Raw genomic sequence first — 22,890 nt, 5'->3', positions numbered from 1 at the left:
GTCAGCTGTCTTTATTGTTTTGATGATATCATTTGAGGTTTTTAATTTTGATGAATTTAAATTTATCTGCTTTTTTTTGTTGTTGGTGTGCTTTTGGTGTCATATCTAAGAAAGCATTGTTTAACTCAAGGTTGTGAATATTTGCTTCTATATTTTCTCCTAAGTATTTTATAATTTTAGCTTTTACATTTGGGTCCCTAATTCATTTTGAGTTAACTATGTGTATATAATGTGATATATGGTTCCCTCTTTTTTCTTTTGCACATGGATATCTAATCATCCAAGCACTGTTTGTTTGAAAGGGTATTCTATTTTCTATCCTTCAATTTAGTCTTTACATGGGTTTTTGCTTTAGTACTCTGTCAGAGTCTTTGATTTTTCATTTAATATAAAAGGAGTTTATCTCATTTACATGTATTATTGTTGATTTAGTTAGTTTTACTTTTGATGTATTTAGATTTTCTGATATTTATGTTTTTTTTTGTTTTATTGTTGTCACTAAATGTGTAACCTTTAAAAAGATTATTGCCTTTCCTTTAGGTTTATAGAATAGATATTTGTGTATATTTTATTTCTTTTTGCTGATAGTAAGAAACCCTCAATAACATTAATTTTGTAAACCACATGTACCAATGATCATTACTTGAGAGTCATATTTCAAATTGCATTAAGTGTAAATATACAATTCATAAGTATAAATGCAGATAATTGTGTTACAAAAATTTTTAAGGACAGTGAAATATGATGGCAGATATTCAGAGGACTTGATCTGAAACTGAAATGTCTTATATTAATGTATAATAATAATGATAAACATGTTAGACATACAGTATAATTGTCTTAATAGCTATTTTTTACTTGTCTTGTTTAGTAGTTTGTTTTTACTTCTGGAATATCATTCAATGTTTGAAATATGTATACTACCGAGGCCCAAAAAATACATGCATCAAGATAATGTTGTTTAACATCACCAGAATTCTCCAATAAAACGAAGTTCAAGCTCTTGAAATGTATTTTCCTATTTTCACACTTTATTATAGGAAGCATATTCTTTGATTGAGAAGACCGAATCAGAACAAAGTATACAATATTCATATCAGAAATATGTGGAAACTGCCAAAAGAAAGAAAAGCAGGGTCCCTCCTCCACCCATCCTGCTATCCCGAACTTACCGTTCTGTGACATTAAAACCTGCCCCATTTGTTTCTGATGTTAAGGTATGTTGTCTATTTTGATCTTTACCTCAAGGAAAGCATCAAAGGTAATTCAATAACTGTAATGATTGATAGTTTTATTGCTTTTAGCACTTGGATAATCTTATTTATAAACCCTGAACACTGAGATTAGTATTTTAATATCTTAACTAAACTTAGTTTCTTCATGACCCTTTTGCCTTTATGCTATTTCCCGTTTGGCTCCATATAGCTTTGCTACACCCAAATATATAATAAGGAGAAATAAGAGACAAGCATTTCTCTCGAAGTACCTTTATCACTGTAACAGTCATACACTGATATACTAGAGTGCTCAGTATCAAGAAGGTTTCATTAAAATAGAGTCAGACACTTGAAGGGGATAAAAGTTACTCTGAGAACCAATGTTGAAGACAAGAAAATTGAGGGGTGGTGAATTTAGAGGCTCTTTCTGAAGTTCTTCTGAGTAAATGAGGATTGTTTTAATAAAAGGCTTCCCTGATAGCTCAGTTGGTAAAGAATCCACCTGTAATGCAGGAGACCTTGGTTCAATTCCTGGGTCAGGAAGATCTGCTGGAGAAGGGACAGGCTACTCACTTCAGTATTCCTGGGCTTCCCTTGTGACTGAGCTGGTAAAGAATCTGCCTGCAGTGTGGGAGACCTGGGTTCGATCCTGGGTTAGGAAGATCCCCTGGAGAAGGCAAAGGCTACCCACTCCAGTATTCTGGCCTGGAGAATTCCATGGACTGTATAATCCATGTAGTCACAAAGAGTCAGACTAAATTTTTATTAAAAGAGTCTTTTAATGAAAGCAAACAATAATTCCATCCATATTATAAGTCATAACTCTATGTGTTTATTGAAGCTCTTTCTCCTAGCCCCAGTGCCTTGAAATTAGTCTGTGTGTGACTGTAACTTGAGATTTAGTTTCCTCACAAGCATTTGGTTCCATCTAATTCATATTTTAAATATTACATTTCCTCTTTTGGGTGATGAACACATGCTCTTTGATGTTGTATAAAAAACAAAGTTGTTTCTTTGATTATCCTTAGGATGTTCTGTTTGAACTTACACTGACTCGATACAGTGGAAAGGGCATGGGCTTTGAAGTGAGACAAACACAGACATAAAATTCTCAGTCTAGCACAGCAGTATGACCTTAGGAAATCTAAGTATACTTTCTGAACCGTTCTTAAATTTGTTTTTGTTACTTTTTCATTTGTAAAATGTTTCTGCTGTGAAAAGTAAATGAGATATTATATCATATTCTTGGCATGTTAACCAAGGTCCCTACATTTCTTGTATTAACCTTATGTAATAAGGTTTGCTAAAATCAGTTAATGAGGTTACACTCTGTGATCATATTATCTGATGATTTTTTTTCATAAATTCTGTTCAGTGATCATTATTGAGTGTCTGTTATCTGTTAAGCTCTATGTGAGGTAAAGTATAGAAGTAAACACAAATAAAGCACGATTCCATTTTTTGAGGAGTTTTAGACTAAAGAGCGGAAAAGGCAATGGCACCCTACTCTAGCACTCTTGTCTGGAAAATCCCATGGACGGAGAAGCCTGGTGGGCTGCAGTCCATGGGGTCGCTAAGAGTTGGACACAACTGAGAGACTTCCCTTTCACTTTTCACTTTCAAGCGTTAGAGAAGGAAATGGCAACCCACTCCAGTGTTCTTGCCTGGAGAATCCCAGGGACAGGGGAGCCTGGTGGGCTGCCATCTATGGGGTCACACAAAGTTGGACATGACTGAAGCAACTTAGCAGCAGCAGCAGCAGCAACAGACTAATGGGAGGTGGACATCAGTGAGAAGTAATACCACCTTCCTAATGCCTTATAATTGAACGAATAGTAACAACATTCATCTTATACCCAACTGTGCTATGATAAATGCATTATTGCAATTTCTAGCAGTATTAAAATTCAACTTTGGATCTGGGGGATCTGTTTTAAGAATAAGGATTCATTGGCTTTAGAAATTCAGGATAGAACTAAGACTGGATAATTTCCCAAGAGTTTTTGTTTGTTTTTATGTAAATATTTTGATTTATTTAACCAGGTTCTTATTTTTTATGTATCTCAAATTAGTGACTAGTTTATTTCATAATGTTAAAAATAGGAAGACATAAGAATCCCACTCTTGACCTGCAGCTGTAAGACTTGTTACTCAGCACATGACGTGAGGTTGATGTATGTTCTATGTTGGGAGAGATGCATGCTGCTGGAAATGACACCTTCTGTTACCTACTCCTTAGCGCTAGATGGTGCTGTGGGCTTAAATACACTTTCTAGTTTGTGATTTCAGCCATCTTTTGTTTTACCAAAATCCTGTTATTAAGGCATTCATTGCATTAACATCTGTTTTAATAGTTGAAAATATTAATGCAGTTTATAAAATTTTACTTTCGAAGTTAGTGGTGATTTTTCCATGTGTCCTTACTCTTATATAGATTCTAAGGACTTACTGTTCTTATATAAACTAAGATGTTTTCATCTGGGTAGCAAAATAGAAATATAAAGCCTGCTTTTAAAAATGCTTTTAGAGAAAACTTACTCTTCAAATTCTGTAGAGCTTCAAAATATGTAGAGCTTCACTTAGAGCAATAATGATCCAGGTCATAAAACAGTACATTTCTTCCTTTTTTACCTCTATGGCACTTTTTTTACATGAAAAGTCAAGGAAAGTTAGTTTCTAAGTTTTTTTCTGAGAGTCATGCTGAGTTTTTTTTTTCCTCTTCTCCTGGCCTCCATCTTCCAAGTTCCTTCAGTGTGTTTTCTGTCCTTGAAGTTCTACCTTTCCTAGTGCTCTTTAATCACCTGAGAAATTTTCTTTAAAAACACAGGAGTTCGGCTATTTTGCACTAGGTATTCATATTCACTGAGGGGGGCAGGCTTGGGTAGATGTAATTTTTTTTTTTTAATGGTTGATTATGTACAAACTGTATTTTAAAAAACGATCCTGTTGCATAGTCAGAGTGGAGAACTACTTGTGCAGACAATACACAATTAGTATTTTTCTGTTGACCCAGAGGGAGAAATAGCGGGCAGAGCTGTAAAAGGCAGCTGTTTCTGAGACAATTATATTCCCTGCCCCATACCCTTTTTTTCTAGTTTTAGAAGTTGAGATGTTGTGAGGTGGGGCCTTTGGGGAAAAGGGAATGAAACGCCACATTGATGACGACCCCTACATCGCCTCCCCTGGACAGTATACCTCCTAATGATGCTTTTTTCCTAAGTATCACCTCTCCCCCTTTCCCTACAGTGAGAATAATTCATGATGATGAGGAATCTCCATTATTTTGACGTTTTGGCAAAAAGACCATTATTGTCTAACCATTTAGTCAAGTTTTAAGTTTGCTTTTTTTCTGTGCAATTTGCATTTTGCTTTTGGTTTACATCTGTATTTAATAATTATCAAAGGAATACAATGTTTCAGAAAATTTATAGACCAGAGGAAAAAATATTACCCATAATGTTACCATTTTATCATCCAAACTCTACTATTCTTATTTAGAAACGTTTTATTCTAGGCTTTTTCATATGCACTTTTACATTTTATTTAAAACACTACAGTTTACAGCCTTGGTTCTTTTACCACTTACTTTTTGTCACTTATTATTAAATAAAATGTGAAAATCATTTCCGTGTTGGTCTTTTTGTCATCAAGACGAGCTCATCTTTGGAGTCACTCTCTGCCACTGTCTGAACACTGCTTAACACATAGGAACTGCTCACTTCATAAGAGCTAAAAGTAATTAATAATGAATAATATTTTAGTCTTGGTCCCAGATAAACTATATTTGTATTTTTAAGAAGTGTAAACCTAAGTGTCTTTGTAAACTGAGGTTTCATATTTTAAGACTTGAATAGTTATATTTTTGTATAGAAAAGTATTCCTTTTGCCACATCATGATAAAAGAAATCAAATGCTGTGTAAACTGACTAGAGATGACAGGCGCATCTCTCTCCTTGGCAGGTCTGCTGGTACTGCATTTTGGGTCGCAAAGCAGAAGGAAGCTATGGAAAAGTAAGACTAAACGATAATCATCTCCCAAACTCAGGAGAAGCGGTATGTTGAATTGAAAAAACTTTGAATGTCAGGAAGTCTTACCAAAAGTCTCATTAATTACAACTGAGTGTTGCTGTTTTTTTTTTTTTCTTTATGTAATCACTGTTTCAGTGAATTTCTCTTGATTTCAACTTGAGTCATAACTAAAATGTTACAGTAAATGGAAAGTTTTTTTTTAACTTATAAAGATCACTTAATTATATTAAAAAAAACCCTTACTTTTATTTTCCATGTATAACTTGAAATATGTTTTTGTTAATAGATACCAGCAGATGGCAAAAGCGTTTTTGAGGTAAAAGGTTTAGAAACCAATGAAAAATACGTCTTTGCAGTTGCGGCTTACTGTTCTAAAGGAAAACTGATTGGTGATGCTATTGGCGAGACAACTAAACCAATTCTGGTTTACCCACCTCTTTCTGCTGTTACTACTCGGATGTTATTGACGCAGGTAGATGAGATTTCTCCTAATTATTTCCTCTATTTTTTATACTGTTAACCAATTACTAAGTAATTTCTGATAAAAAAACAGTCACAGCAGATATTCTGAAGCTCCTGTAATACATATTTTCCTTGACCACAGTTTAGTCTCCTAAAATATAAATCATTATTTCTCTCACTCATGAGTTTGCTTTATATAATAACATTTTTTTTCCTGCACTAAATAACATTTAAATGCAACACATACTGATTTTAGAATTTTGGAAATAAATGTTGCCTGTTTTCCTGTCAACCAGTAGCAGTTCTTAACCTGAAGCAGTTTGGGCCCCCAGGGAACATATATCAATGTCTGGAGACATTTTTGGTGGTCACCATCTAGAGGAGTGCTACTAACATCTGGAAGGTAGAGGCCAGGGATGCTGATAAGCACGCTACAAAGCAAAGGACAGCATTTCCTCCCCTCAACAAAGTGTTATCTGGTCCAAAATGTCAATAGTGCCATGGCTGAGAAGCCCTAATCCAGAGATATCCTTTTCTTTGCAGGCATATGTGTACACTGTTGTTTAGTTGCTAAGTTGTGTCCAACTGTTTTGCAACCCCATGGACTGTAGCCCACCAGGCTCCTCTGTCCATAGGATTTCACAGGCTAGAATACTGGTGTGGGTTGCCATTTCCATCTCCAGGGGATCTTCCCCACCCAGGGTTCAAACACACGTCTCCTGCATTGGCAGGAGGATTCTTTACCACTTAGGAAGCCTGTATGTATACAAATACACACACATATATATATGTCTACATACAACATGTGTGTAGACACATATATACGTGTGTAAATTTATGAATAATATATAATTTTAGTTATAGTGTACATATTATTTTACATCTGATTGTTATTTACTACATAATTAAATTTTTCCATTCCATTAAAGTATTGTTTCAAAACATAATTTTTAACATTTGTATGGTATTTCATCTTAAAAATGTCATAATGTAGTATATATATATGTGTGTGTATATACATGTATACACACATACACACTGGACTGCTACTCAGTCATAAAAAAAGAATGAAATAATGCCATTTGCAGCAACATGGATAGACCTAGAGATCGTCATACTTAAGTGAAGTAAGTCAGAAAGAGAAAGACAAATACCATATGATATCATTATATGTGAATCTAAAATATGACATATGTGAACTTGTTTGTGAAACAAAAGTAGAGACTCACAGACAAAGAAAACAAACTTATGGTTACCCAAGGGGAAAGGGAGTGGAGGAAGGATCAATTAAGAGTTTGGGATTAACAGATATAAACTACTGTATGTAAAATGGTTAAACAGTAAGGTTCTACTGTATAGCACAGGGAACTGATTCAATATTGTGTAATAAACCATAATGGAAAAGACTATGAAAAAGGATATGTGTCTATATAACTGAATCACTGTACCCCAGAATTGTACACCAGAATTGCTGTACACCAGAATCGAATATAACATTGTAAATAATTATTCTTTCCATAAAAAATACATATCAGTTGTTTTACAATATTGTGTTAGTTTCAGGTGTACAGCAACATGATTTTTATACATATGTATGTATTTTTTCAGATTACTTTCCATTGTAAGTTATTTTAAGATATTGAATATAGTTCTTTGTGCTATACAGTAAATATTAATATTTGATGATTGTTTATTTTCTGTATAGTAGTTCATATCTATTAATCCCACACACCTGATTTATCCCTTTCCTCCTCCTTTTCTCCTATGGTAGCCATGTTTGTTTTCAATGTCTGTGGGTCTGTTTCTATTTTGTAGATGAGTTCATTTGCATTGTATTTTAGATTCTACATGTAAGTGATACATAATATTTGTCTTTCTCTGCCTGACTTGCTTTACTTACTATGATATTCTCTAGGCCCATCCATGTTGCCGCAAATGGCAATGTTTTATTCTTCTTTATGGCTGAGTAATATTCTGTTTGCATGTGTGTGTGTGTGTACATCACATCTTAAACCAATCATCTGTTGTTGGGCACTTGGGTTGTTTCTGTGTCTTAGCTATTATAAGTAGTGCTGCAATGAAGATTGGGGTCCATGAATCTTTTCAAATTATACTTTTCTCCACATATATGCCCAGGAGTGGGGTTGTTGGATCATAAACTAGTTCTATTTTTAGTTTTTTAAGGAACTTCCATCCAGTTCCCATAGTGGCTGTACCAATTTACATTCCTATCAACACTGTAGGAAGGTTCCCTCTTTCTTCACACCCTCTCCAGTGTTTATTGTTTGTACACTTTTGACGATGGCCATTCTGACATGGCCATCAATGAGATGGCCATACAGTGAGATGATACCTCATTGTAGTTTTGATTTGTATTTCTCTAATAATTGGTGATATTGAGCATCTTTCACTGCATCTATGATTATTTTCTTTGGATTGGTTTATAGAAGTGAATTTTCTGGGTTCATAGAGACAGACCTGAGTTTAAGATGCAGATCCTCACACTAGCTGTGTGGTATTAGTCAATTAACCTTCATCTATGAAGTGGAATAATAATAGTGGTTACCTCCCAGAACTGTTATGAGTATTAAATGGAATTATGCTTGTTAAACATTTAACCATAGCACTTACCCGACAGTAGGCATTTAATGAATATTATTGTGATTCTTAGTTATGGATATACTTGTGAATTGACATTTTTGCTGAAATAATTGCCTGACTTAAATAAAACATGTCACCAGTGAATGGGATTCTAGAAAAAAATGACTCATTGACCCAAGTCTCAAGCATATAATTTTAAGTTTATTGTTGGCTTTTCCAAATTTTATCCCATTTCTATTGTGCTATTTTTCCTCTTAATAGTTGATTAGTATTATAGGCTAAAGTCTAACTGGAATTTTATATTATCATATTTTTCAAAGAAAATTAAATTGAGAGAATTGCTAGGATTTGTCTAGCATTGGTTTAGCATGTCATTTGGGCTCATGGTTTTCTGATGTTTTGATTTCTTTGGAATCTAATATATTTCCTAATTTGCAGTGATGGAGTTATTTCAAAGTAAGGCACTGAATATTTCATCAAGGTCTAATTTTTCTCCAGGGAGTGGTTTGACTCTTGGGCTTCATTTGGCATAACTTTCATTGAAAGTTAATAAAACGAAGTCCTAGCTATACTGCTAGGATAATGAGAAGTGTCATAAAGTAATGGCCTGTGTTTCTTTACTGTATTTGCAGTACTGTAGTTCATTTATGACAGTCTAAAATCATTCTCTCTCATAATGTTAAGTTGGATAAGCAAAATTTCCTCCATTTAAAATTTGAGTTTAAGCTTTTAAATTTTAGCAGGAAAACGTACCTTTCTTTTGGAACTGTGATGAAAAGCTGCTGTTTTTTGTAAGAGTGGCTAGCTTTTAGTTTCAAGATAATTCTGTTCTTTAAAAAATATCATAAATATTTTATAGTAAAATATGGAGTTACTTTGCTAAATGTTTATGAATAACTTGGCTTAGAGTTTTCAGTTGTACTTTTTACTAAACATTATTTTATAAATAAAAAGTCTATAAAGTCAGGTAAATCTCTACTAGATTTTTATCTTACTGTAGAAAACTATAATAATTTAGGCTATCTGGAAAATTTTTTGAGGAACCTTTATGAATTATATATTGTCTACATTTATTTTCCAATTTCATTCCCTTTATAGCCTCATTTCTTTTTATTATTCCCTTTTAAGTTGGGAATGACTAGATAATGTGATATAAAATATAGACAATTAGAAATCTGTGAGCAGGATTGTAGGATTTTAGGCAAATTGCTTGGTCTTAATTTCCCTGTCTGTAAAACGGATACAAGACCAAATGCCACATACTGCTGGATTATTGAACTACTAAATCAAATAGCAAGTGGGCACCATGACTTGTTGAAATGAGAAAGTGAGGAATATCATTTATTAAAAAACTGTTGCCTGACAGACATTTTAACATTTATTATTTCATTGATTACAGTAATTCTAAAGATAGAGGTGGTAGTATTACTTTCAAGTTCAGGAAACAGATGAATTTAACCCTTCCTCTGCCAATCTCATTTTATTCCAGAAAGAGTATCTTAGGGAGGTTAAGTAATTTACCCAAGGTTACTCTAATACTTTAGCCACCTGATGCAAAGAGCGGACTCATTGGAAAAGACCCTGATGCTGGGAAAGATTGAGGGCAGGAAGAGAAGGGGATGACAGAGGATGAGATAGTTGGATGACATCACCGACTCAATGGGCATGGGTTTGGGTGAACTCTGGGAGTTGGTGATGGACAGGGAGGCCTGGTGTGCTGCGGTTCATGGGGTTGCAGAGTCGGACATGACTGAGCGACTGAACTGAACTGAACTCTGGTGGTAGATGGTAAGCCTGCCATCTGAACCAGCTCATGCCTTTCAACTGCTCTGTCCAGGTTCCCAGGAAATCATGTGTTCACCATCTAACATGTGCAAAGTTCATCTAGAGCTTACATCTCTCCCATCTCTTCTCTTCCTAGGTTGGTGTACTCCATAGGTTGTCATGATCTGTGGGAGCAGTAGAGTTTGATGTTGGGTCGGGAATCACAATGGTGGCAGGAAACTGAAATTTGTACATTTTTTCCAATTCATGTATGAATTCATTGAAACCCTTTTATTAATAGAGTTTCGCCTTTTGTCTATGACCATTAAAAAGTATAGAGCTACCAAGTAAAATGTAGTCATCCCCATTTTTTAAGTTTATAAGAAGTTTCAACTCTTCTTTTCCCTCTTTGAACAAACAAAAATTCAATGTTTGTTTTGTGCCAGGTTCTATGTTAGGTATCATCTCTTTCATTTGAACTGTGTTTTTTTTTAATCAGTCTCATCACCACAACAGTAATCCTCATTCTAGTTGATTTTTGACTTATGGTTTCAGTTAGGACCCCGATTGCAAGAAAGCCTCCCTTGGGGAAATGCAGCCAAGCCCTGGGAAGGCTGCAAAGTTCAGGCAGCTGTAAGCCTCATACCTCTGATACTCTCTATATCACTTGCTTTCTTTTTCCCTCTTTAAATATTGATTTTCCTTTCCATCTCTGGAGGGAATATGGCAGCCCCTTGAATGTTTTTGTGTATTTCTCAATTTCAGCCATATTCTGGGACTGTTTAGCTATGACCTAATCTTGATTCCAAATTTCTGGGAAAGAGACCTGCACTGGTTCACCCAATGTAAGAGTCTGATCTCATTTTTAATGTTTGGCCACTGACTTGTTTTTAAATCTCACCCTTCTTTGTTCCTTTGGCCCCATATCTGAGCAGGCTACTAAGGAGGTCTCTGACTTCACCTTTTCCTTTGGTTCCTGCAGGAAATTTAAAGGTCCCAGCCAGCAGGAACTGTGCCCAGTCCAGCCACTAACAAAGCCCAACCTTCTGCTCTGCCCAGGAAAACCTGGACCTGCCTGTGCCTGCCCATGGGACTCTCCCTGGGAGTCCCTTGTGTGAATAATAAACTTTCTCTCAGATCCTCCTGGTGCATGTAATGTCTTCAGCCTTAACACCTGAAGCAGACTGTGTATGTGTATGTATGGGGTCCATCTTGCTTTGCTGTGGACCCAGCTTGGGTCAGGCACTCACCCTGGGCCAGTCAATTGTGTTATTTTGTAGCATACCTCCTGGGTGTTCTCTTCTGTACAGAGAGGGAAATTATCAGGAAAAGCAGAATTTTAAGTTCATTTAACACATTATTATTGAGTGCTTACTCTGTGCCCGGCATTGCTGTAGGCTAGTGATTGTAAAACTTGAGCCTGAATCAGAAGGATCTGGAGTGCTGGCCTAAAGAGATTGCTGCCCGCACTGACAGAGTATATGGTTCACTTGGTGTGGGATAGGACCTGTTAAGTCTGCATGTATAACAAGTTCATAGGTGAGGCAGATGCTGATGGTTCAGGGACCATACTTTGAGAACCACTGTTCTAAGTGAAGTGAGCAAAATGCCATGGTAGGAGGTAGGTAATAGACAATGAACATAGTAAAGAAATAGATTGCCTATTAATAGTATGTTAGAAGGTAAGTCCTGTGGAAAAATAGCGTAGAGTACAGTCAGAGGAATTGGAAATGTGAAGTGGGATAAATGTGAAGAAGGTAAATTACAGTGTTACAGTGTTAAGTAAGCTGAACAGAGAAAATGTCATCTGGAAGATGAGATGTGAACAGACATTTGAAGGAGGTGAGGGAGCAGCTCTGGAGAAAGAAGATTCCACAGAAGGAGCTAGAAGAAAAGCCTGAAGGATTCCAGAACTGTACTTGGTATAACATAAATAGCAAGGAGACCAGAATGACTGGATTAGAGGGGCCTGAAGGATTGCTTAGGGAGGTAAAAGGTGAGTGGATGGGGGGAAAGTAGATCGTGATAAGAATTCCAGACCATTGTAGGAAGTATGGCTTTTACTGTGAGTGAAATGGACAGCCACTGGAGAGAGTTTGATATAATAGGACAACATAACGTGACTTCTGTTTCAAGGCTCACCCTGGCTACTGTGTTGTGCACACACCATAAGGCGTGAGTATAGAAGCAGAGGGAGCTGTTGAATACCTACCGCTGTCATCCAACCAGAGGTGGGAGTGCCAGGGTGATAGTAATTGATGTGATGAGAAGTGGCCAGATTCTGGATATATTTTGAAGGAGGAGTTAACAAGTATTCCTGTTGGAAACAATTTATAGAGAAAAATAGGAGATGCCTTGAAGGTGTTTAGCCAACTAACTAGAAGGACAGACTCGGGCCACAGCTGAGTTGGGGATGGCTGTGGGTGGTGCAGAGAAAGATAAAAAATTCAGTTGGGGGCGTGTTGAGGTCAGATGTTTATTAGATATTCAGAGAGAATTGTTGAGTAGTCAGTTAGACACGTGAATGTGGAGTTTGGGAGAGAGGTCTGGGCAGCTGAGGGAACTGAGAGTAGTTGTATGACAACTATAGCCGTGGGGCTGGATAATAGCAGCAAGGACATGAGTGCTGAGGAGAGGAGGTCAGAAGACTGAGCCCTGGGGAACGCCAGTATCATGAGATTGAAGAGAAGAGGAGGAGCTTGCCAAGGTGCTGCAAAGGAATGTATTAGGTTGGCCAAAATGTTTGTTCCATAGCATCTTATGGAAAAACCCACATAAACATTTTGGGATCTAGTTCCCTGACCAGGGATCGAACCCAGACCCCCTGCATTGGGAGTGTGGAGTCTTAGCCATTGGACCACCAGGGAAGTCCCTCTTTTAATGCTTATTTCTCATTTTAACCTCACCCCCTCTAAGGTCTATTCTGCACATGACTACTACTTAACCATCTTTGAACCTGCGAATATCAAGCACTCCTCTGTTAACTCAGACAAACTCATGAATTTATAAACCTTTAATTTTGTCATAGCATTTTTTTCTTGTTTTGCAATGTCCACTGACTGAACAAATAACATTATTTTTATGTTTTCACCCTTTTTTATAAAAAGTGAAATATAGTTGATTCAGTGTTGTGCCAATTTCTGCTGTACAGCAAAGTGACTCAGAAATAACTATTTTTAAAAAGCTATATTTTAAAAGGAAAGAACATTCAATTATAGTTTCACCAACTCCCTTACACATCATCTGTTATCATTTTCCATGGTGAATCTTAGAATTATAATGGTGTTTTAATGACCACTTAGTCCCACTTTTTTGCCCAATGTGGCCCAGAGAAGGGACCTCATCTATCACACTAAGTCTTGATTCTACTTTTTCATTTTATTTATTTTTTACTGAGTATTTGGCTCTGTACAAATTATTCTACTTGTCAATACCCCAGTTTCCTTATCTGGAAAACAAGGACACTCATAGAGCTCACTTCACAGAGCTATAATGAAGAGTCAATGCCATAATGCATGTGAAATGCTTGGTCCAGGACCTGATATCTTTAAATACTTCCATCTGATTTTCAGGGCTTCCCAGGTGGCTCAGTGGTGAAGAATCTGCCCCACAATGCAAGAGATGTGGGTTCAACCCCTGGGTCAGGAAGATTCCCTGAAGAAGGAAATGGCAACCCACTCCAGTATTCTTGCCTGGGAAATCTCATAGAAAGAGGTACCTGGTGTGCTACAGTCCATGGAGTCACAAAGATTTGGACATGACTGAGCCAACACACACACACACACATCTGATTTTCAAGACTTTCTGAAATCCTGTCTCACTTTACCTGTCCAATCATACTGCCTGTGTTGTGCTTAGTTGCTTCAGTCATGTTGACTCTTTGCAATCCCAATGGACTGCAGCCCGCCAGGCTCCTTTGTCCATTTTTTCCTCTGGCAAGAATACTGGAGTGGGTTGCCATGTTCTCCTCCAGGGGATCTTCCCAACCCAGGGATTGAATCCAGGTCCCCCTCATTGCAGGCAGATTCTTTACCAACTAAGCCACCAGGAAAGCCCACCATACTGCCTGAGTGAGTGAAAGTCACTCAGTCACATCCGACTTTTTGTGACCCCAAGGATTATACTGTCCATGGAATTCTCCAGGCCGGAATACTGGAGTGGGTAGCTGTTTCCTTCTAGGAGATCTTCCCAACCCAGGGTCAAAGCCAGGTCTCCTGCATTGCGGGTGGATTCTTTACCAACTGAGCCACAAGGGAAGCCCTACTTTTCTTCAAATTCTGACCTGTCTTTCCAGTCTCAAATGCCCTGTGGCAATTTCCTTCACAGGACCTTTTTCAGATTCCATCTAAACTGTGCCCATTTGAACCTTATCCCTGCCTTAGGGTTTACATCAAGCCCTGATTCCTCCTTGAAGTCTTCATTTCTCCTTTTTTAAGTCTCCACAGTTATGATGTGATTATTTGCAATTTTTCTGTAATTTCATGTGTTTTACCACTGTAACTTGATTACAGTTTCATGGAGTATGAAATTGTTTTAAGCTTTGAAGAATCTAGATTTACAGTGCTTAGCACCAAGTAGAAACTTCATAAAAGTTTACTGGTTGGTTGATTAGGAGTATTGACTTGGCAGATTTTAAAAGTTCTGGCCCTGTAAGCTATTCCCTTGTGTGGAATATAGTCTAGTAACATGTCATTTACATACTTAATGAATTTATTTATACTTAATATCCTACCTGCTTCCACTGAGAATTTGAAGCAGCATATAACTCATGTGGTGTGATTTCATATTGTTACACATATTTGGATAGAGTGATTTTTAAAGATATAGTTAAAGAAATATATCCCACCAAAAGAAATAGGTAAGTTGATGATTTTTTCTTGCAAGCTTCTAAGTTTTTTCAGTGAAATCAGTTATTTTACCAACTGGTTGAATGTGTGAAACTTAAAACACATTATGGTGTTTTAATCCTCACTCTTTTCAGCTCTGAAGTCTTTGTTGCAAAAAAAAGCTCTGAAAGCGTCAGTCAGAACCAGAGAAAAATGAAGTATATTTCATATTTTGGGTTTGGGAAATCTGATTGTTTCTCTTGGAACAGATTGTTCATTATAACAGTGTCTGTAATAAATGGAGTGCACTGCCGAGATAGATGGAAATGAAATTAATTTGGCTCAGATGTGATCTTTGTTTTGCTTATGAGAATTTGAAACATCCTTACAGAGTTTCAAATTTCCATGCAATTTAGAAATAAAAGAGATTTCAAAATGTGTCTTTCTCCCTTGCCGTGGCCCTGTAGAACAGAACAGCCAATGTGAATAACTTTGTAGGAAATTAGAGTGTGATTGGACCTTCTCAGAATTCTTGTTGAAAGTATACACTCCCCAAACTCAAGTAATGCCTAAGAGAATGTGCTTTCTGTTGCAGGTCGCCTATCAGACTGGTAACTATGATCTGGCTAAGAAAGTTTTCTCACCAGTCTGGGATTATTTTGTTGCTTCACCACCTCAGGGTGACCAATCCATTATTTGTTTAAGCAATATAATGACTATTACACAGAGAAGGTAATTAGAAATGTTCTTTTAAAATATTAATTTGCTTATTGAAAAGATAGGTATTAGCTGTGAAGCCTGGAGTTAATTTATTTTCAAGTTCATGTTGAGATGGTATATGTAAAACTACTTCCAACAAGTAAAGTGTAGATATTCTGAAGGTTTGGGTCCTTCTTAGAACTTGCTTTGTTAGAATCAGAAAAAACACTGGAAACATATAGGTACATTCTGAATGTAAGCTAATGAGGTTATGAGGAAAAAAACCCCAAATACTAACCAAGGTAGTGTCAGTTTTACTAGAAGACACAAATACGTATTGGGAACCTTTATCACAGAGAAAGATCAGGTTGAGATTAAGGTTAGGGTCTGGTGGGTGAGCTCTTAGGGTAAGAAGGCTTTTCCTTTGCTTGAAGAGGCACCCAGGATTAGGCCATCAACTGCAAATAGGTCTATAGAAGCCATAGAAAGCTACAGGCTATCCTTTGCCATTTTTTCCTTAAGAAACCAAAGTTTAAGGGCAGCATCAGAAATGAGCATTAGTATAATTTCAGCCTGTCTCAACATATTCTGTAAGAACAGTCTCCTTTACCTGCTTGATAATGCCTAAAATTCCCTTAATAAGGCAAAACTCTTCACTCCTCAAAGGTAATGAGTTTAAAAATGCAAATGCTGAATGAGGCAAGACATTGGTAACACTTATTCATGTAAATGTATAATTCCATTCAATTAAACAAACATAAACTTAGTGTTTACCATGTATGAGGATGCTCAGTGCTGTGGGGGATGGATTCAAGAGGCATTTCAGAAGAGGAAGAGATAGATCTTGGCAGATTTTATGTGACTTGTGGGGATAAGACAGAGGAAGGAGGGGAAGCTGACTGGGATTTCCAGCGAGGGTAAGCCTCTGATGTTACTAAGGGAAGCTGAAAGGTGGAGTGAGTTTTTGGATGAAGAGAACGAATTTGGGGATGTATGGAGTTCAGTTTTCCAGCAGGACAACTCTGTAGATATGAGCTGACACTCAGGAGAGAGCTCAAGGCTAGAGACTTATGTAAATTGTTCACTGAGGTCATTGTTGGAATTTTGACAATGAGTGATAGCTTCCGAGAAATGACTGTTGAGCAGAAAAGGTAGAAGGCTGGACTTGAATCCTGGGGCATTGCTTACATTTAAGAGATAGAAGTAGGAATTGGAATCAAGGAAGGAAACTGAAATGGATCAGTTCTGGAAGTGAAAGTCCAGGAAAGTGCATTGCCAAGGGAAGTGAGAAGATTATCATGGAGGCCCTGACGAGCACTGTTATATGCTGGTGCAAAGTCAGACGGAGTAGTCACTTAAGAAAATGCTGCAAAGAGGTTGGGTAGGATGAAAACCGAGAAGAGGCTTTTAGAGTTGGCAAATAGGAAGACATTGGTAAGTTGAAGAAAGCCATTTTTGTTCTGTGATGGGCCAGAAATATATTGCAGTTAGTTAAGGAATAAATGAAAATGGAAAATAGTAACAAGCAAAAACTACCCATGTGAAGTTTGGTGGTAAAGATCAGAGGAAAGTTTGCAGAGGCTTTTGGGGGAAGGCAAACTTGCTTAAGGACAGAATTTGGAGGATTGAGATAAGAGAGCCAGTGGCGAGGGAGAGCCTAAGAATGTATGGTGGTGGGGCTACAAAGATCCTAGAGCACATGGAGGTGGAGAACAGGAAGTTCATATCATTTTCTATGGGGAATAGGAATAAAGAGGCATCAGGGATAGATGGAAGTGTTGCTGAGAATCATGGCTCAGCTGATGTTATGTAACATGAATTGTATCAATAGCAGAGCCCAGTTCCTTGTGGCTGAGGGCTACATATGATTCACCTTTATATTCTAGGATCTAGAATAATGATTTTATACATAGTTGAGCATACATTGTTGAGCAAATGCTAGTTTGAATGAAACAAAAAAGGAATGAGGTAAATAAATAAGTGATTAATTGATTGGCCATTATGGGAGGGATAAAAAAAATCAGATGACATCTATGCAAGGTCAGGCAAGTTTATTATTGCATAAATTATGGGGTGCAGAATCTAAAGTGCTAGAGAGGTCACTGTGGAAATGACTAACAAGAGTCCGAGCTGGGTACTGGAGGAACTAGAGCCAGGAGGAGGTGATAACCTGGACTTACTGTGTGTGTTGAATTACTCATGGTCAGCAATGACAAAGAAAGTTTAGTATGAGTTGTAGAAGCAGGATAACTAAAATCCTCCTGGCAAAGACAATTTCAGAGTTTAACACGGTGGTGAAACAGATCATCTTTAATGTCAATTACTGATGTTGGATCCTTTCCTGTTTTATAGGGAGAGTGGAGGGACCTGAAGCTTAGAAGAGAGGGTTTGTCACCAACTTAGGCTTAAGGGCAAGGAAGGGACTACAGAAACAGAGAAGGAAGACTGCAGATTTCATAGTTTTGCCCATGGTGGGCACTGTTGACTGTAATTTAGAAAAGATAATTTGAAGTGACTCTACTTCTGTAGGGCTTCCTTGGTGTCTCAGATGGTAAAGAATCTGCCTGCACTGCAGGGGACCGGAGTTTGATCCCTGGATTGGGAAGATCTCCTGGAGTAGGGAATAGCTAACCACTTCAGTTTTCTTGCCTGGAGAATTCCATGGACTGAGGAGCCTGGCGGGCTATAGTCAGACATGACTGAGACATGGCAGTGTGTTAATAGCTCAGTTGTGTCTGACTGTTTGTGCTCCCATGGACTGTAGCCCACCAGGCTCCTCTGTCCATGGGATTCACCAGGCAAGAATACTGGAGTGGGTAGTCATTCCCTTCTGGACATCTTCCCCACCCAGGGATCAAGTTCACATCTCTTACATCTCCTGCGTTGGCAGGCAGGTTCTTTACCATCTGAGCCACCAGGAAAGCCCAAATCTGTCTCTACTTCTCTTTAACCATGGCTGATTTTGCTATAAATAACCCCCACTTTCAGAAAGTTTATTCATTGAAATATTGGGCCTATTTTCCAAACTTCTGAGTATCTATAATGATTTCAATTATATTGATAGAAAAGAGCTATATATTTTAGAATCAGAAAATTTTGCCAATGGTTTATATATCCATGACATATGTCCATAGCTTAATTTTCTTAGTTATGAACTTGTTGTTAAGAACAGTCTTTAATTTCAGTTTAAACAGCTGTGTAAGAGTTACTATGTTACATACTTTTGCTGCTGCTGCTGCTGCTACTAAGTCGCTTCAGTTGTGTCTGAGTCTGTGCAACCCTATGGACAGCAGCCCACCAAGGCTACTCTGTCCACAGGATTCTCTAGGCAAGAATGGCACCCCACTCCAGTACTCTTGCCTGGAAAATCCCATGAACCGAGGAGCCTGGTGGGCTGCAGTCCATGGGGTCGCTAAGAGTCGGACACGACTGAGCAGCTGGCTTCACTTTGACTTTTCACTTTCATGCACTGGAGAAGGAAATGGCAACCCACTCCAGTGTTCTTGCCTGGAGAATCCCAGGGATGGGGGAGGCTGGTGGGCTGCCGTCTATGGGGTCACACAGAGTCGGACATGACTGAAGTGACTTAGCAGCAGCAGCCATTTCCTTCTCCGACTTTTGCTGCTATCTTGGGATAATTGTGTTGGTATAACAAATCAATCTACAAAGTTGAATTCACATACTAAATCACCTTATACCTGTAACATCATTTACTTCTTTTTGCAGATTACATTCAGATATTTTGGCAGAGAGTTCTTCAATTCTCTTATATCTTTTTCTTAGAAATATTTTTGTAACAAGTGACATTAAAATTAAAGAAGAAAATTTTTTCTGTGATAATATTAAAGGCAATGAGATTTTCCCTTCTCAACAAGTAAGTGAATTAAAATCATTGCAAATGCATTGATTTCCCTTGATTTGTTTCTTGATGTTTCAAGTTTATGAGCTGTGGGGATTGTATATCCTCACTTGTGAACGGACTGAGAGACCTTTGTATGATTGTGCTGGTTTATTTGATATTGTTTGTAGATTTCACAGGCCTAGGCTCATGGTTTTTTCCCCCCTTCTTTTCTATTTATATATATATATTCCTGTATAAAAGTAGTATAAATTCAAATATTCAAAATTTATAATGTATAAAGTGAAACCTATTAGAATCCCATTATCCCTAAGAATGCTACATTCTTGTTTTCCTGTGATTTCTCCCATTTTTAAAAATACGCATAGACAAATATGCTATTATTACTTACAAAAACAGAATCCTGATGGACTCACTGTTCTGTAACTTGCTTTTTGAATACTTTTTATAATTTATCTTAGACATACTTTCATGCTGGTACCTATCCATCTAGTACATTTTTTAAAACTATAATATTGCATCCTGTGCAGAGACAGGAATTTAACTTATCTCCTATTGATATGTTCTCAAGGTACTTATAAATGTTGCTCTGTTACACCTGCAGCCTTACAATACTCTTGCTTTTAGTAACAATCCTACATTATTTTTTTCAATCTAAATTGAGGTTCACTTTTCTTTTTCTCCCTTCCTTCTTTACTTACTTTAGATATATGGAGACTTTAGTCATTTTTGTTTTTCTTTTACAGTAGCTTTTCCTACCAATCCACTTATTCATTAATTAATTAGCCAATAACTTGTTCCATGAGACTGTGCCAATTTCTGTGGCTATGAAAGTAAAAAAACAAACAAACATGACTCTCTGCCTAAGACAAGTTCACACTCTTGTAGAGCCCAAGCATTCACAGCCATTGACCTGTCCTACTAAGTTGCATTCGGCTTCTTTTATTTTTATCATCTAGTCTGAAAATGAGGACAATCTTTAAGTACTTCAGTGAATTCCAGAATGCTGGACTACCATTCTAATAACAGTTTGCTATATAGAAATTTCTGGTTGCCCCTCATATTGTTTTCTTTCAATGAAATGTCTCCCCAGGAAAGAAAAAAGAGTAAGATAGGATTCTTACTCTTCTTAAGTGATGTTTAATCACAAAGAGCCTAACCTTACATTTTGCTTTAAGTAGAAGTATGGGAGAAGGCAATGGCACCCCACTCCAGTACTGTTGCCCGGAAAATCCCATGGATGGCCGAGCCTGATAGGCTGCAGTCCATGGGGTCACTAACAGTCGGACACGACTGAGCGACTTCACTTTCATTTTCCACTTTCATGCGTTGGAGAAGGAAATGGCAACCCACTCCAGTGTTCTTGCCTGGAGAATCCCATGGACGGAGAAGCCTGGTGGGCTGCAGTCCATGGGGTCACACGGAGTCGGACACGACTGAAGCAACTTAGCAGCAGCAGCAGAAGTATAATAGAAGATAGGTTGGTCTACAAAAAATTTACCATTTTCTCACAAATCCAGGAGAGAAATAAGACTCTATTAATCAAGTGGGGGCCATATTACAGCAATTCTATATTTTAATTATTATTTGTTATAGTTTATGTTTTTGAAAAAGCTAGAGTTTTCCTCCTAAAATATAGCCAAGATTTTATCTTACCAATCAAAAAAGATTGGTGCCTTTTCTGTTACTAGTGGTATTTGATTGCAATTCATAAAAAGATTTTAAGTTTAATTCTAAGATTGTGTCATCCGTATGTATCAATAGCATTATTGGGGAGTTAGAGTTGTTTCTGAATTTAGGTTTTTCTTTTTATCAACATTCATGTTATTGTTAAGTTACAAGGGTCACATTTCCTACCCCTTCACCTCATTAGAGACACACAAGTTAAGTACCTGGTGTTCAGCTTGAGTAACAATATCTGTTTCTTTACAGATTGCTAGACTAATTGAATGTGAGAGAGTACTGGTGGCATTGGAACTGAGCAACTACCTAAATGATTCCAGTTATGCCCTTCAGGCTGTGACTCAGTGTTACGGCCTCCTTGCTCCTATCATTTATCACAATATTGTTTTGGTACCTGTTGTACAGGTAAGGATTTCACCCCCTCCCCATAAGGGTATTTTTTTACAAAGGCAAGTCAACACTGCATTTTGGAAAAGAAAATGCAACGTGTCTCTTAGAAAGTACAAATAGGTCAAGAATGAGTATTATGACATTTCGTGAGTTAACTGAAAGACATTTTAATAATTTAAATTATATGTCTGGGAATGAATAAGAACTTAAAATGTGTTTCCCTGAAAACATTCAGCCCTGTTGCTGTCCATATTTAAATATGGGTACATACTTTTCTAGGTTGTTTTTTAAAAGTCATTTCAATTTTTATGATCTTGTAATGTTAGAAACAGCAATATTTATTCAAGGCATACTGTTAAAGCCATCACTGAGGGGAAACAAATTGATGGATAACCAGAAAATAAACTTGATGTCTCTGTGGTTAAATTGCAATTTTTGGAAAAAAGGTTGATAAACTTGGCTGAAGGGATTGTATTAGTTGTCTGTGTTTCCTAACAAATCACCAACACTCAATGGCTTAAAACAACACCCATTCACTATCTCATAGTTTCTGGAGGTCAGAAGGCTGGATACAGGTTGTCTGGATCTTTGGCTCAGGATCTCATCAGGCTAAATTCAAGGTGTTGACCAGAGCTGTGGTCTCATCTGAGGCTTAGGTTTCTTCCAAATTCATTGGTTGTTGAGAGATTCATTCCATTGCGGCCATGTGATGAGTCCCTTAGTTCTGAAAGGCTGACCACCAGTGCCCTGCAACATGCCCTTCTCCACAACATGGCAGTCTGCTTCTTAAAGCATCGTCCTTTCTTCTTAGAGGTGAGAGATTAGAGATGTCAGACCTACTTTGGAGTGGGGGCACGTCCCAGACATTTCATTAATGTGTCAGGCCCCTGACTCTTCTTAGGGTTTATTTCTATCCTCTGGAGGGCAAGCATCTCACATCTTCAACATACTTGCCATTTCTTGTTTATTAGGTTCGGTTAGCATGATTTATTGATGTAGTGGTCCAGTGTTTTGTTTTGAGACATGTCCACAAAGTTAAGGTCCTTTCATAAAATATTAGGTCAGAGAGTAGAAGCATTATCACTGCCCTAGATCAAGACTCTAAATGCATGTTTTTATCTGCCTGGTGTGAATTGGAGCTTCTTCAGATACTTCTTCCCCATAGGATATTATTTCTGTCCAATAAGATAAAAAAGGCAACATTAGCCACCTCAAGGCACCCCCACTCCTTTTTTAAAAAAAAAAAACCTTTTTATTTTATACTGGAGTATAGCCAATTAACAATGTTGTGATAATTTCGGGTAAGTGACTCAGCCATACGTATACTCCTTTTATTCATTCTCCCCCAAACTCCCTTTTA

The 22,890-nt window shown here is 37.4% G+C and overlaps 1 protein-coding gene across 6 annotated transcripts in view; it reads left to right on the top strand.

Annotated features, from left to right (window-relative positions):
- CFAP54 (cilia and flagella associated protein 54) overlaps positions 1 to 22,890 on the top strand; it is a 304,320-nt gene that overhangs the window by 73,588 nt on the left and 207,842 nt on the right. For all 6 annotated transcript variants that reach the window (XR_011464166.1, XM_070370322.1, XM_070370320.1 and 3 more), the window contains 6 exons: positions 1,041 to 1,217; positions 5,178 to 5,270; positions 5,533 to 5,718; positions 15,495 to 15,631; positions 19,325 to 19,472; positions 21,390 to 21,545. Coding sequence is in view for 5 of the 6 variants with exons in the window: in XM_070370322.1 (XP_070226423.1) it covers positions 1,041 to 1,217; positions 5,178 to 5,270; positions 5,533 to 5,718; positions 15,495 to 15,631; positions 19,325 to 19,472; positions 21,390 to 21,545 (897 nt within the window). In the remaining variant the exon portion in view is untranslated. The remainder of the gene's footprint in view (positions 1 to 1,040; positions 1,218 to 5,177; positions 5,271 to 5,532; positions 5,719 to 15,494; positions 15,632 to 19,324; positions 19,473 to 21,389; positions 21,546 to 22,890) is intronic.

This window comes from Bos mutus, chromosome 5 (assembly GCF_027580195.1).
Source record: "Bos mutus isolate GX-2022 chromosome 5, NWIPB_WYAK_1.1, whole genome shotgun sequence".
Classification (NCBI taxonomy): Eukaryota; Metazoa; Chordata; class Mammalia; order Artiodactyla; family Bovidae; genus Bos; species Bos mutus.
This window is presented reverse-complemented; position numbering and strand designations above follow the sequence as displayed.